This window comes from Desmodus rotundus, chromosome 11 (assembly GCF_022682495.2).
Source record: "Desmodus rotundus isolate HL8 chromosome 11, HLdesRot8A.1, whole genome shotgun sequence".
In the NCBI taxonomy this organism is placed as follows: domain Eukaryota; kingdom Metazoa; phylum Chordata; class Mammalia; order Chiroptera; family Phyllostomidae; genus Desmodus; species Desmodus rotundus.
Genome location: NC_071397.1, coordinates 2,152,353 through 2,168,263, shown reverse-complemented (window position 1 = coordinate 2,168,263; position 15,911 = coordinate 2,152,353). Strand labels below are relative to the sequence as shown.

The following is a 15,911-nucleotide window of genomic DNA, read 5'->3' as shown; positions in this document are numbered from 1 at the left end:
ACAGCCCTGACGTGTTAAGAGCTGCGTGATCTTACGTCAGTCCTTTCACCTCAGTGTTCCCACCTGTAAAATGGGATCGTAGCCACGCCGACCCCATAGGGTTGCTGTGAGATTTTTAAAAGCTGATCGGTGTCATGCCGGCTGTCATTTATTTCATCTTGAGCACCATCCACATTCCAGACACCGTCGGGGTCAGGAGCCAGCGAACTTCCTCCCTAAGGTCCAGACGATAAATATCTTCAGCTCCGTGGGCCTTTACGTCCCTGACACCCACCGCTCTCCAGTCCCGCTGCCGCACCCCGAAGCCGCCGTGGACCACACACACATGAATGAGAATGTCCTAAAAAACCTTCTTTATGGACACAGAAATTTGAATTTCACCTAAATTCAAGTCACTAAATAGTATTATTCTTTTGATTTTTTGAATTATTTAAAAATGTAAAAATGACTCTTAGCTGTGCAGCTGTATAAAGATGAAGGGGGAGCTGGAAGGGCCCTTGCATCCTGACACAGGAGCCCAGGGCACGGATGGAGCCTCCCTAGGCCTGGGAAGCCGGGGCTCCTTCCCAGCCTCATGCGGCCTTGACCCCGCTAAGGTCTGTGACCTCATCTTAAAAGCCCTTCTCGAAATGGGTGGTGTATTCAGACTCTAATCAGGCCAAGGTCAAGAGATAGCAGCTCAGTTCCAAGCTCTGGCATTTCAAGCTCTAATTCCTTTGAGGTAGATGCAGTCCAGCAGCTGGAGGGGCTCCAACCTCGCGTGGGGAGTGGAATACAGACGCCATGTGGCCAGCAAGCCTGGATGAGCCGGGAATTCAGAGGTTGTCTGGGTCGGGTTTGAAGCACTAGAGATCTTCGCTCCTTTGCAAGGGGAAAAGCCAGAGCAAGACTGAAGGGCTGACAGGGAACAGGCTCTTGGACAAGACACAGTCCCCATCTGGATGTCGGGGCAGACTCTCTGGAAGGTGCTAGTGGCCAATGAGGTGCACCTGGGGACGTGGCCTCTGCCTGCCTGGACTCGGGACTACACACCGGTCGGTGGCAGCTGCCTCCCTCGGCTTCCCCGCCTCGCCTCTCCCTGCCCAGCGTCTGCACCAGCTTGCCACTTCCATCATGGCACCCTCTTCAAGGCACCATGAGGTCCTCCCACCATCGAATTTAAATCCTTCCTTGGTTTCTAAGCACCCCCACACACAGACCCCAGACTGGCGCTCTCCCAGACCAGAGAGGGGACCTCTTGTGACACCCCCGCCCTGTGCCGTCCTCCACGCCTGTGGGTGGCCCACACCCTCCCTCTGCAACAGCTGGCCACATCCAGCCGTGGCCCTCGTATGAAGAGACTTTGTAGTGGGGTCCCAGAGGAGCGGTTCAACTGTGCCACGGTTTCCTTACCTGTGAAAAGGGGGGAAATAAGAGCACCCCTCATGAGGATGCTGAGGTTTAATTAGATTGTGCACATTGAACATTCCCAGAAGCCCCGGGGGAAGCAACACAGCCGGCAGCAGCAAGCCTGGCCGACGCCAGAATGCATCCACCTCTTCCCTCTCTGAATCTTTGAACTTACCATTGGAATTACACACCTGCCCCAACACATTTCCTGGGTGGGAGTCCTGTCTCTCCATTTGGGCTGCAGACACATAAGCTTTCTGTACCGCACACCATACGCATTTCCTGGGCTCCCGTGGGGCCTCTGGTGCCCGCAGCCCTGGGTCTGGACTGTCATTTTCTTTTCATTAGTCGATTGAAACACTGCCACGCACTGCTGAGTCCTCTCTTTCACGAGGGGCTTCGGTGGAAGACTGCAGGCGAGTTATCTCCCTGATACGGTGCTCTGACAGGCCAACAGCGAGTGTGATCACCTAGCTGGCCTGGAGATGCTCAACACCACCATATATTTAAGTAACAAAACAGAAAGGGCTGTCATTAAAATGACCCTCTGGGCGGCGGCTTGGCATTCGGAGTGGACAGGAGAGTGCCGTGCGGTGGGGGCTGGCCTCCACCGAACCCCAGCTGTGGCTCGAGGAAGAGGCTCTCCAGGAAGGCCCCACAGTCCACCGTGCTGCAGGCCCTGCCATTGTTTCCATGAGCTCCAAGAATCCAGGCTCCCCACCCAGAGCCCCAGACGTGTGGCCAAAGGTTAATGGGCTCCAGAGGGGAGACTGGAGGTATATAAGGACCAGTCAGGCCGGCCAGACACCAAAGGAAAAGCGGAGAGACTCCGCCAGGCCCACGCAGACCACACTCACACTGTGAGTAGCCGTGGAAGGAGGTGGGTGGGGGAGGTGGTGAGCATGAGCCCAGGGCACAACGGCGGTGAGCTGACCAGCACCTATGCCCCTCTGCCACCTTCAAACGCTTAGCTGGGTTTCAGACCGAGTGCCACGGCTGATTTCTGGTAGCCGGCTAAAGGCGCACATAGCAAACAGAAGCAGGGCTACCTGAGGCGTGGAGGCTGGAGGGGGAGCAGGTGAGTGCAATTCCTGGCAACAGAGAGGCTCTTTGGGGTCAGCGGTGCCACCGACTACCAGCCAGAACCCCAAGCCAAAATCTCAGCAGGAACACAGGACCCCACGTGGCATGGAGGCTTTGCTCTGGAAGGTTACGGGGAAAGGCCACTCCCTAGGGCTACAGGCCTGGCACTACTATGGAGGGAAGGGAGGGGACAGCCCCTCTGTCCAGAGCTGAGCCCCTGAAGGCAGAGCCCCGCCCTGGTGATGGAATGAGAAGTCAGCACTCGACACACACTGAACAGCCGCCCCACCCCCAGCTCTGTGCTTCCAGAACGCAATCAAGTGCAGGTGACATGGACTCGGCCCTTTTTTACTTCCGGTTTTTATTGATTCTTACAGAATGAATGAAATGCCAACACCAGAATGCAAAGGGATCTCCATGACGGAATGGGACACCATAAATGTGACATCCCTGTGTCCTCTGGGAGGGACCAGCACCCAGAGACTGCATAGCAGAAAGATAGGAACAGAGGGAAGGACCGTGACTCAGAGCCCCCCACCCCCACCTGTCCTCTGTCCTCTCAAGATCCTCCTAGGAGAGAGGCGGTCTTGGGTGGGTGGTGGTCCTTCCCACCTCCCTGGAATTTGTATGCACTACTAGCGTGGGAGGCTTTGGCTGTCTGAATGCTGATGATCTTGCTCAGGGAGTTTTATCAAGAGGAGGGAAGGAAGTAGGGCAGGGCAACCGGGTAGCCGGAAGGCAGAGGGAGTGCTCTGCTGAGTACAGGCGGTTTTAGGTGATTGAGGAGCCAGGTCCTGGCAGAGAGGCAGGACACCAGCCTCAGAAGATTCTGTCCAAAGGGAGAGATTGTGGGGCCTGTGGAGAAGCCTGGAGGCCAGCTCAGGCAGGACACTCCTATTAAACAGAATCCTGTGGGAGGCCCCCGTGGGCCCCCAGAAGTTCGTTATCTGAAACCCTATAGTCGCCCCATGCCTCCTGCAGCAGAGGCTGCCCTGGTCTCCCCTCCTTGCCTTGGAGGCCGGGCCCCTGGCCTCAGCAGCCCACCCAGCCCAGGAGCATTGGTGCCCCGGGTACATTCAGCAGGCCTGCCCGCTACGACACCCTTCTCTGCCTTCTGTGACCAAAGGTGACATGTGGTGAGGGGCTGGGAAAAGCACCCAGCCTCAGAAGGCCCGGCTTCCCGCCCCCTACTGCTTTTGAATGAGTCCCTCTACCTCCCCAGGTCTCCTTCCCTCCCCAGATCACACCTGCACCCAGACGGATGTGAGGATTGTGCGGGAGGGGGTAGGAATGGGACTCTGGCACCAATGTAAGGGATTGTCCGAGGCTGGCACGCAGCAGACCACGCCCTCCTCCCCACAGGACCCTCCTGACCCTGCCCAGAGCCCAGCCGGCTGACCCCTTTCCCATCTCTGCAGTTGCCACACCCACCTGCTCCCTGCCAGGTCTCCACAGCCCACCCAGACACAGCCACCTCCCGAGATGCAGGAAGGCCCCCCTACACCTCCCCAGCACTCATGACATGCTGAGGTGGGGGGAGGATGCAGGGAGCAGGTTCCCCCCTGTTGTTTCTGCAGGGCGGTGAACAGGCAATGAGACTCCTGGGAACTGGGAGGGGCTCGTTCCAGAGCCTGCGCTGGCCCCAGAGCGCTGCGTGGGGACCCCACTCCCAGCTCTTGGACACTGCCCCATCTGGCTCTGCCTCCACGTGGCCGAGGGTCTGGGCCTGGTGCTTCCAAGTAGAGTTGGGTCATCTGGGCCTAAGTGCGTCCCTTTCAACACCCCAATTGGCTGAGGGAGCAGGGTGGGTTCCCCGGGTCTCAGGGCATAGTTCTGTTAGTAATCGAGGAGTTTTTTCTCAGAGACACAAGGTCCCTCCCACTTCAGGAGCCTAGCTGACCTCAGCAGACCTCACCATAACAAAGAGAAGGGCCCGCAAGGAGAATGATTCTTTCTGGTGTGTGGCAGGGGCCAGGCGCCTCTCCCGGTCAGCTCACACAGCTCTGGGGCAGGCAGGGGGCTCTGAGCTTATCTAGTGAAGCCCCATACCAGGCCCGTGTCCAGAGAGGCTAAGCAGCTCAGGCAAGATCACACAGCCACAGGCGGGCATGGCCCGGAGCTGAGGGCTTGCCCTCCGTCCGGTGCAGCAGTCCACTGCCCCAGACTCCGCGACAGGAGCTCCTCTTTGTCCAGCTTCAGGAAGGTGTCCTACAAGACCGTGGCTGCCCTGCTGGTGGTTCATGTGGCTGCTCTGCTGGCCTCCCAGGCAGAAGCCTTCATTCCCATCTTCACCTACAGCGAGGTCCAGAGGATCCAGGTAAGAAATCTCCTCTGCTCCCCTCCCTGGCATGGCCCAGCGACTCACCGCCCTGCTCAGCACTGAAGACGTGTTAGTTTTTCTAAGGCACAAGTGTCTCTTCAGTAAACCTACGTTTAATCAACTATGCCAGTGACACTGAGGACAGCAAGAAGGACCTGGCCCTGAGAGCCCCAGACTCCAGCTGTCTCCCCGGCCTCCTCCGCTCCTCCACCCGTGCCATTCAAAGGTGTCAATGGAGTGACATCTTTCCCACTCCTGCTCTTCCTCCCAAGGAAATTTTTAATTGACAGGTCAATACACTGGGTGAGAGGCCAGACATACAACGAAACCTAAGGCAGCTCAGGAGCCAAGACACAAACACGTAAAAAATTCACTAACAGTAGAAGACAAAAGGGAGATGTCACAAGGCAAGGGATGATTAATTGCCCAACAAGTGATGTTGTTGGTAAGTGCTGAGTTCAGAGGAGGGAGAAATTGCCGTGGGCTGGTGCCCGTTCGGAAGCCTGCAGGGAAAAGCTGACACCCGGGCCGGGAGAGCAGGAGGAGGACCCGGTGGGGCAACTTCCGGGAAGCAGTGGCAAAGACTCCTTCTGTTCAGAGCCCAGGCGGAAACACGGCAGGCCTAGGGAACCGGCGGCAGGGCCTCAGGACAGCTGGACTGCTGGGCCTGCCTCCCTGTGACTCTTACTTTACACGCAGGGTTTCCGAGAGTCTGCCGACACTGGTTTCTCTTTCACCCAAGGAGACGAAGAAACCGGACTGTCACATCCCACCAGTCGGAGACGGAGGCTCCCATCGGGACAAACCCCTGATTCAGTCCCCGGGAGGGCGTGTGGCCTCTGTGTCTACACCCTCTGCCAGGGACAGGCATCCCTTGCAGAGGCAAGGCTGGACCTGGATCCTCTTCTTCAGGGACTGATGTAGAAACTGACGGGGGACCCTGAACACACCGTCCTCTACCCGGCTCCCTCTCCAGAGAAGACACTACGGCTCTAGAACTGCCCGTCTCAGGGCAGGCCCAGAGCTGAAGCCCAAGGGTGTCCTTAGCTGGACCCACCCAGCACGGCGCTGCATCTGGTCTGAGGGCTTCGAGGCCTGGCAAGCCCGGGGCTGGACGGGGCATCGACCTCAGTGGGACAGAAACCAGCAAAATGGCAACCAAAGGGTGCTTTGCGTTAATCTGCCGTGTGGTTTTGCTCCCTGTAATTGCCAGGCTCCGGGATTTTTAGGAAGAAGCTGCAGACTCCTTCCTCCATAATTCATCTCCCTGTCTCGCCCCTTATAAACCACCTCCTAGGGACTCCAGTTTCTGGGCCACCCCGTGGTGCCCTCGCAGGCTAGGCTGTCTTGCCACCTTTTTTTACAGGCTCTCTGCTAAGAAAAACACATTTTCACACTTAATATGCATGAAGGGCAGCCATTATTTTCAACATTTTAACTTAATTAACAGTCACAACCCGGGCGCAATGTTGAACTTCAAAGGAACAGATTCCTCTTCTTGCTGACCCAGGCGGGGCGACTCTAGGACCTTTCCTAGGCCGCTGGGTGTCTGTGACTCCTCGTGCAGGAGGCACCTGAGGAGCAGGGGTTTGGGGCCTGAGGGGAGCTCAGGCCACTGGGCACCCTGGGCAGGAACAGACAAGGGCCGTCTGGGAGGAGGGCAGCTGTGATTTCATGCTCGGCCCCCAGGAAAAGGAGCGGAACAAAGGGCAAAAGAAATATCTGAGTGAACAGCAGAGGTCTGAAGAGGTGGGTCCTCTGGACCTCGCGGGCCCCACAGCGGAGAAAGAAGACCAAGTTATCACGGTGAGCGGACAAGCGGACAATGCAGAGAAGCCCGGGGAGGGTTCCCCTGGCCAGCCACAGAATGTGTCCGGGTGCAGCGGTGAGCCAGCCAGCCATTCCGGCAACGAACTCCACCCTGCGAGGGAGAGACAGACACCCACCATGAGACACTAAACCACTTTAGGCACCAAATAAGGTGGTATCATACAGTGTGACGGGGTGCAATTTGGGGGCACTGCTTTGGGTGGGGCGAGGGTCAGGGAAGGCCCCTTGGAGGAGGGGACATTGGATTTGAAAGCTGAGTGATCAGAAGGGGCCCCTCCCTGTGAAGAGTTAAAGCAGGGACATCCCAGTAGAAGAGACCTGAGCACAAAGGTGCTCAGGTGCTGGGTTTCAGGTCCTTGAGGCCAGGGTGCCCTGAGAGAGGGCACTAGGTCAGCAGAGTCCGGTGGGCCAGAGGCCACTGGGCAGCGTGAGGGGAGGCAGGAGACCAGTGAGGAGGCAGGCACAGTCCTTGGTTGGGAGAGAGGTGATCAGGACGAAACCCGGCAGGCAGCTGCAGTGTGCGGGCCCAGGGCCTTCCAGCAACACACTAGGACGCACAGAGCATCAGGACCAGAGAGGGACTCGAACATGTCCAGCATGCCTCCACAACTCAGTCACGCATCCAGGTGGTGAGCACCCCCGCTGTGGGTGTGGCCCAGTTCTGGGCCCCGGAGAGAGTAGTGAACACAACCGACAACCCACTGCCCTCCGGGCGCTCACACTGGTCCCCCAACCCAGGGGGCAACCAGAAACGGATGCCCGAAGGACAGGCGACACACCACAGGCAGGGTAACAACCAAACTTCGTAGTACGGCAGCTAGTGGTGTGCGCAGTGGAGGAAAATAAGCAGGGAAAGCAGCGGGGGTGGGTTGTGATTTCACAAGGGGTGGTCAGAGCTCCGTGATTGGATGTCTGGGGCGAGAGCATTCCAGGCAGAGGGAAGAGCAGGGCCCAGGCCCCGAGGCAGTTGTGGGCCCTGCGCACTCAGGGATGGATGGCGTGCCCGCAGTGGCCGGGGGAGGGGTGTCTGGGGAGAGACTGGGAGCCGAGTCCAGTATGTGGACTTCACATCCGCTGGACTCGGCTTTCACTTTGCTGACTGGGAGCCTCTGCGGGCTTTGGGCAGAGGAGGGACAGGATCTGGTTTAGGTTTTCAAAGCGTCGTCTCAGCTTCTGTGTTGAGAACAGGCCGAAGCAGAAAGGCAGAGTCAGGGGGACCACGGAAGAGGCTGTGGCGGTGTCCGAGGCAGAGTGGGTCAGCCCAGGTGGTCATGGTGCAGGTAGAGCAAAGTGGTCGGATTCCGGAAACATTCTGGAGCGAGAAGCCCACAGGATTTGCTGAAGGAACGTATACAGAGTGTGAGAAAAAAGAAAACACCTGAGACGGTGAAGCCTGGGTTGGCCGCAGGTTGACAGGAGGAAGATCGGGGGTCAGACTGGACCTGTGAACTGTGGGATGCCTGCCGGCCATGGCCATGGGGCGGGAGGCAGGGGGCAGACGCTGCACAGGCAGGCGCATATATAGAGTCAGCACTTCAGGAGAGTTCAGGGCTGGAGACACAGGGAGAGTCATCCGGGATGGATGGAATTTCGATCCAGGACAGGGTGGGCTCGTTAGGTGGGTGTGGGCCGATGGAGAAGGGAGAGGCCCCAGGACTGAGCGTGAGGCACTTCCCTGTAGAGACGCCCAGGAGGGGAGGAGACTGATGTCTAGAGAGAGGGGGGGCCTTGCCCAGGTCACACGGTGGTCAGGGTAGAACCGAGCGGCCACCTGCACACTAGCCGGTGATCTTTCCGCCCCCTTGGGTTGCCACGGCACGCTGTCCCCAAACGGGGAGGTCAGACATGTGGCCCAGGAAGCGATCTTGGTGCAGTTGCTGCACTGGGTGGGGAGCTCCCTCAGCTCCTGAGGAGGAACTGGGAGTGAGTCGTTCAGCTGGCAAAGGGGGCGCTGGCTCCAAACTGCCCCCTCACATGCGGCAGAGGCAGTTAGGGCACCGACTGAGGTTTCCATGGCGCACACTGCGTCCAATGTAACATCTCCGGAGGCTGTTGGGGTGAGGCACTTCTCGTGCCCTGTCCATCTCCCTAGAACTATGCCATGCAGGCCAGGAGGACCCGTACAGGTCATCCAATCCAGCCCCCTCATTTTACAGTGAGGAAGGTGAGGCCCAGAGAAAGGCGTAACCACAGCAAGGGAATGGCAGAGGCCAGGCTGGGACCCGGAGCTGCCCAGAGGAACGCCTAAGGTTGCCCTTCAGGCATCCAGAGCCCATTTCCCAGCCCCAGGGAGCCTGGTGGGAGGTGGGGAGCTGGTTTGGTAGCAAGACCACCGATCCAGGAAGCTCTGGGGGACAGCGGGATCAGTCAGCACCTCGTGCGCCGCCATGAAGACCTCTCTTGGCGGCGAGCCTCCAGACAGGTCCTCTAGGGCCTCACCTGTGCTCCCATAGTGCTAGAGCAAGTGTGGCTCGTGCTCCTTGGCATTGACCCTGGGGACAGGCCCCCTGGGTGCACTGTTTTCTTCCTCACTATGGAGCTCCTGTGTGGCCTCGAGCCAGTTATTCACCCTCTTTGTACTCAGTTTCCTCACCTGCGAAACGGGGGCACGAACAGTCTCTGCATCACGGGGCTATTGAGAAGCTTAATCACAACACACTAAGGCACTTAGGATGGCGCCTGGCACGTGGTGGTACATTCAGGAGACAGGGGAGGGCGGGGAGTGTCCTGCCCACGTGAAAAGCCAGGAGGCTTCCTGACAACTCCACGCCTCCTGGCCCAGCTTCCCCAGCGGAGGAGGTTTGTTAATCACCCTCCCAGAAGGTCCCAGCCCCCTGGGTAGAACTGGTTGCTGGGGGGGGGGGGGTTAGGGGGGAGGAAACTGAGAATGGGGGAGATATGGAGGGGGTGCCAGAATTCCAGGCTGGCCCTAGAAACCCAGAGGATTGGGCAGGGTGGGACCAGCAGAGGGGTGTGGCTCCTGTGGGGCACCCAGGGGTTAACAGCCCTCTCCCTGCCTCTCCCTTCTGGTTAACTCTGCCTTATTTCACAGCTGACTGCTCCCATGGAAATTGGAATAAGGATGAACTCCCGGCGGCTGGAAAAGTACCGGGCCGCCATGGAAGGGCTGCTCAGCGAGGTGCTGCTGTCCACCCAGGATGGTACGGCAGGTGGGCACACTGCACAGGGCCAGCCTCCTCCCACCCCGAATTAGCATTCCAGCAGCGCAGTCTGAGTGGGGGTTTGGGGATGGTGATGTGTTTGTCTGCTTTGCACGTGGGAACGTGAAGCTGCTTTCTCCCCGCAAGTGTGCCCTGCCCTGCGGTCACCGAGCCTAATCGTGGAGGAGGGCAGGCTGGGGTGGCTGCTGGGGCCCGAGGAGCCCAGCTTCCAGCCGGGGCGTCTCCAGGGCCGGCCTGGATGGCTCCAGCCCGGAGCCCAAACACCTTTCTGGCAGAGGGCTACAACAAATGACAACACTCCAACTCCCCCCTGCTCCAAATGCCTTCATTCCCCCCAGACACCACTGTGATTTCTCGGAAGGGAAAGATGCAGTCTCACCAAAGCCTGCATTGCTTTGCATCATTCTGCACACCAAAGTCCTGAGCCCCCTTTGGCCTTGCCCAGTTCAAGGTCTAGGCTGACAAACAGCCGCTGATGACTTTTCACAGTCCCCAGCAGAGAAAAAAGGCAGGGAGGAAGTGTCAAAGGTGCAGAAAGGGGTTCAGTGACTTGCCCCAGGCTGTGGAGAAAGCCAGAGGTAGAGCTTCCAGAACCCTGGCAAACCATGCCCCCCCCCCCCGGCTGCCCCTCTTCCCTGGGACCGCAGGCAGGTTTACGAGGCGGCTTCATAAGCTCATAAGCAAGCCTGCTGACACTGCTGAGCTGCAAACCTTTGCTTTTCTCTGACAGCCAAATGACAGCCCGCTCCACTCCTGGGAGAAGGTGGCCGGCAGCCGGAACTGAGAGACCTGCCCCGGGGAGGCCCCGGAAGGCTGCAGGGCCCGGCCGTGGGCCTGGAAGAAAATAGCCTTCTCCCAAGCAAATCCCCCTCCAGTGAATAAAACGTGAAAACACAGAAATGACTCTTTTATTTAACATCTTAATTTCCAAAGGTCAAACTCGGATCATGCCATAATGGGAAAAATAAAGTTCAGAGGGACTTTGGCCACAGATGGTGCGTACTTTAGCAAGACGTGCATCTTTTCTAAGTTCTAAGTTCAAATATTAATTCGGGCCACAGAATTGGAAGACTGGAACTGGCCCTTCCGTGAGAGGCGAGGAGACAGGCCCAGAGAGACGGCGTCTTTTGCCCCCACTGCATCTGTGGCTGAGCAAGGGCTGGGGTCAGGTGTCCTGAATTCTGGTGCATTTTCTGCTCACCAACAAGCTCCGGGTCAAATGGGCCGGAGATGTGAAGGCCTCAGCACAACCCCTTGCTGAGTAACGTCCTGCTAGCCTTTCAACTCGATGAACCTTCGCAAAAGCGAGGGGGTGATGCCCGCCCCAGACGAAGGCATGGAGGCGCCAGCAAAGAGCAAATTATTATTATTGTTATCACCCTGCAACTACGCGCTCCAGCATCTGCAGCAAAATCTCACCGCCAGCCCACTTATTTCTGCCTTCTAAACAAAAGCGGATGGGCACTTCATTCTAACTTAATTTCACATTAATGAACATTCATTTATTTATAAGCTAGGGCCACACAGGAACCTTAGGTTACCAGCAATTAGATGCAGTGCCCGTTCCATAGTTCCACCCACACGAACCAGTGCAGGGGCTCAGCCAGAGAGCAGTTACTGGAACAAGAAAGCCCCGAGCCTTAAAAAGGACACTCACTCCCCTGGGGTGCTCTGGATGCTCCCAAGGAACACCCAGACCCTCGCTCGCTGCGGCTCAGTTTCCTATGCGCTCCGACGCACTACTATGACACCCAAGCGCAGCTGCGGGGTCCGGGAAATGCTGCCAAGATGCCAGGGAGCAAATGGAGCCAGGGCCACCGCAGGGCACGTGGGAGAGAAAGGAGGAAGAGGCACGGGGACCTGTAAAGCCTGCAACTGGGAGGAACTGGATCCAAGACTCCTGGCACCTCCGAGCTCCCTGCCGGTCACTGCACTATCTGTAATGCACTCCAAGAAGCAGGAACACAAAACTCTCGGTCTCTTCCCACGTGGGAAACACAGATTTCACGTGGCTTCCTTGCCGGTTGCTCAGACCCGCCCCTACCTACAGTGAGACCGCCTCCCCCATCACCAGCAGGGTGCCCACCTCTGGGCCAGGGGCCCCAGTGCCCTCTGAGGAATTTTCTCTAGGGTCCCGGGGCTGTAGAATAGGTGCCAGGGAGGGAACTGAGACCCTTAGGAGATTCTCCCCATGGAGTCTGCATCTTTGGTGGGAGTTGGATCAGCAAGCACAGCCCCGAGGCGTGACGGCACTGCCTCTTCGGCAGAACGGCCCGTTCAAAGCCCAGCGCGGCCGCAGGCCTGTCTGAGACCCTCACCCAGCGGCCTCTGATGTGCTCCTGGGTAATGAACTGCAAGGGGACCCTGCCACCACCAGCATCGCACGCACTGTAGCCGGGGCCCTATGTAGAGGTGTCGGCTCCTTCTCTCCTTTCCTCCTCCCGCTGCTGTTCTCCCAATTGGCTCAAATAACTCTTTCCCTCCAACACGCTCCTCCAGTTTCTGGGACAGCAGACTGGGCTGCTCACAGGACCCGCACAGCCCTGGAAGAAATTAAAATTGGGGGAAGGTTGGGGGGGATCCTGTGAGCTGGGCCCAGAGAAAATGACCATGTTTTCACAGAACAGAAGTAAGGGACACAGCCCTGGCCAAAGGGCTAGAATCCCTGGACCGGATGAGATGGGGAGGGGCCCAGAGGAACCAGCTGGTGAGGGTGATGGACTCTTCCTCACAGCCAGCGGAGGTTTATCCGGCAAAATCTGCAAGACTCTCTGCAGACACCTGGCAATTACGGACAGCTGCGGATCGCCCTGTCCTCCTGTGGAAGGCACCGCACAGGGAACAGGACCGCAGGTAATAACAGTGCGACCTGAGCCTAGGTGCACAAGACGGAGATGGTGAGGTGCGTTCCCCGTAACCACATCGGTGTGATTTTATAATTACTGAGCTACGAGAATCTGCAGTGAGATTGGATAGTTAAACGCAAAGAGTAATTGCCTGGTATCTGTACTCTGTAATTTAGTGTAATCTAATCGTAGACAACGTCCAAAAGAAACTGTTTGAAAGCACTACGTTTTCTTCACGCACAATTCGTTTTTGACATCGGGGACGTATTCCACGCCTCGTGAGGAACGCTTATCCGCACAGATCAAAGTGTGATAGAGGCCAGAAGAGTTAGAGTTTTGTCCCATTGTCCCCGGAAAAGCAGGTGACAGAACTGCCATTAAACCCATCCCAGCATTTCTCTGTGACGCTCTTTGCCCCCTCGCTGACCTAGGGAGGTGGAAAGGGTCCTTCTCCTCCACACCGCGCTGAGGTGGGGCAACAAGATGCTGGGCAGTGCTGGGCCGTTCCTGTCCCAATCAGAGCCCCAGATGGCACCCACACCGTCCCTTCTTTTCAACCACACTCTCCCACTGCACCGCCCTCCAGGGTGACGCCACCAGGATGCGATTTGAAGGAAGCCCAGAATAGCTGCGGGACACACAGGCCGGCAACGAGGAAGATCAAGGACAAGTCTACGGTCCCCGAGCATCTCTAAGGACTTGATAAAAGTGTGCAGGGCTTTGCAGGAGGAGGAGGACGATGACAATGGAACCCACTAGAAGATTCGTGGCTGTTATTGTGGCAAGGCTCTGCTGAGGCGGGGGGTCAGCAGGACAGCGCGGGCGGCCCTCTGGGGATCCAGAACGTCTTCCGGGCAGCCCCTCCCTCCTGCGAAGCGTGTGGATGTGGTTACTAAGTGGATGAAGACACGGGGGCTTGTTTTTCCTCTTTTGTCTTTAATAATAAATCAGGAAGACCGTCCACAACATGAGCCACTCACCTTAGAAAACATCACAACCAAGTGACGAGCAAGGAGGGCGCTCAGGGCAGCTGCTGACTTTGCACTGTGGGCCTTGTCTTCCAAACACAGACGGGCCCAGCTGAGGGACTGCGGTGACATCACAGAAAGGCAGACTTGGAGAAGGCCCACAAGGGCTCACAGGCAGCCCCCCATGGGGCCGGGGTGGCGAGGAAGCACCGAGGCCCTGTCCTGGAACGGTGGGGGGTGGGGGGACGCGGGGCAGGAGGCTCAGGGAAGAAGTTTGGGGACAGTTGTGTGCAGGAAAGTGAACAGCAACAAGCTGACTTCACTGAAGCAGGAGAAGTTGATGGAGGACCCAGAGGGGTTGGCAATCCAGGGAGGGACAGGGCTGGAGCAGAGAGTTCAGCAGGAACAGGAAAGGCAGGGACCTGGGAGGAAGGATTGACATGTGAGGTTTTTACTAATTGCCTTTTCCAATAAGATGGTGAGGTTTCTTCTCGGGGCAGGGCGGGGGCAGGAGGGCCTGGGAGGAAGCTCTGATGGGCTCACATGCCCTCAGGGGCAGGGCACCGCCCCACCAAAGGCCTGCTGCACCCCACGAATGAGGCTGGGACTGCCAGGAGCCACCATGGAGGCAGGAGGGTGGACCGTGGAGGCGGGGGGTGGGGGGTGGGGGAGCAGTGCTGACACACGTTGGGTTCCAGGCCAGAGGGAAGACACGGGGAGGGGCGGGGAGCGTCACTTGGCCCCAGGGGTGTGCGGCAGCAGCAGTGTCTCCAATCACAAGGAAGCCTGACAAACCGACAAAGCCCACACTGGACCCCACAGCAGGGTGGCTCTAGTTCAGTCTGGATTTTTAATCACCCTGAGACCCGTTGTGATGACACAGACGGCAACTCTGCAACTCTGCGAAACGCTGGGACTAACTCTGTTTAAGCATCAGCTTCCAGCCCTCCTAGAACACGCAGGGCGGGCACTGGCGCCGACAGGCTCATTCTTTCTGAGCTGAACGGCCCAGCTGTGAGCAGTTGCACAAACGTGACCGACTCATTTGTCATGCACACAGCACTTCGGAAAGAAATAAAATACTATTATGTGGTATGTGTGTTAGGCAATCACTGTATCAAATTCATGGCGTTCCGTGCAAACACAGGCAGAGAAAAGGAAAACAACACTTGGTGAAAGAAATCGCTCCACATGGGAGCAGCTAAGTCGGGGACGCGGGGAGGCGAACGGCCGGAAGCCCAGCCACGCCAAGCTGTAATTTTCCTAGCAGTTGTGGTCAGTTGTGAACACCACTGTGGCAGAGCAAGTGGCAGGAACGCAAACCGCAGGCAGAGGGACCTTGCCCACAGGCAGGGCCAGGAAGGGGACAGGAGGGGGGAACATAGGGGTGGGCGATGGGACTGTGGGGGAGCCCAGGGGAAGGGGCAGAAATGAAATGGAACCCAGGAGGCCTGCCACGAATGTCTGGGAAGGGCAGCTGATGCGGGATGTGGAAGGAATACAAAGAGGGGGAGGAAGACAAGGACTTGTAGCTCTATTTCCATTTGCGGCCACCGCCTGCCAGGCTTCCCTGGGGCTTTCTCACTAAGAGCAGTCATGTAATCCAACAGCGCCCTGTAGGAGGTTTGCACAGCAATGCTGCTGCAGACGTGGGTGAAGTATAAACACAAAAACGCACGTACCACGCACTGTCCTGAGCACCGTACACAAAGAACATCTCCTCGTCCTCCCGAAAGCCAACAGGCGTACTAACCAACGGGCGAGCCGTGTTAACGGGAGGTGATCACACATCCACGAGCGGTGGCGTTGATTCCAGACCCCCAGCCTAAATCCATCCCCCATCCATCTCTCCGTGTGAGGGTCCCACCAATCCGGCACGGCGCTCTCGGGAAGCCTGAACCGCCCACTCGAGCCCAGGGACATCTGGTCTTGTGCCCCCGCCAGGGTGCGATGTGGGTCCTCCCCCGGCCCAGGCTCCCTGCAGGCCTGTTCCTCTGGAGGGCTCTTCTCTACGACCCAAACAAAGCCTTTCCCCGGGCGAGCAAGGGGATCAATATGGGTCCTCGAGCAGAGAGAGGCAAAGGGTCCCGTGTCTCCACTTAGGCAACAGCTTGCCTTTCACCCTTAAACAGTTCATCCATTAAATCAACATGACTTCATTTGAGTGCCCACCACGTGCTAGGGACTGAGCAAGGGTCGGCGGATTGAGACATGAACACCGCCTGGTTTCACAGGTGAGACGAAGCAATCGCAGGTGAGGAGGGAAGAGGAACGAGAACACGCCCGGAGGACC

At 57.8% G+C, this 15,911-nt stretch overlaps 1 protein-coding gene across 1 annotated transcript; it reads left to right on the top strand.

Annotated features, from left to right (window-relative positions):
* The first annotated feature begins 2,291 nt into the window (after positions 1-2,291).
* MLN (motilin) lies at positions 2,292-10,694 on the top strand. Its single transcript, XM_053914057.1, has 5 exons — positions 2,292-2,313; positions 4,620-4,789; positions 6,482-6,598; positions 9,675-9,792; positions 10,535-10,694. Exons 1-5 carry the CDS (start codon positions 2,292-2,294, stop codon positions 10,540-10,542), a joined length of 435 nt encoding a protein of 144 aa, XP_053770032.1. The 3' UTR covers positions 10,543-10,694.
* Positions 10,695-15,911: the final 5,217 nt, after the last annotated feature.

Coding starts and splice junctions, on each gene's coding strand:
- MLN (XM_053914057.1), top strand. CDS start 2,292: ATGAGCCCAGGGCACAACGGCG. Junction 2,314..4,619: donor GAGCCCAGGGCACAACGGCG/GTGAGCTGACCA, acceptor CGTCCGGTGCAG/CAGTCCACTGCCCCAGACTC. Junction 6,599..9,674: donor AAGAAGACCAAGTTATCACG/GTGAGCGGACAA, acceptor CTTATTTCACAG/CTGACTGCTCCCATGGAAAT.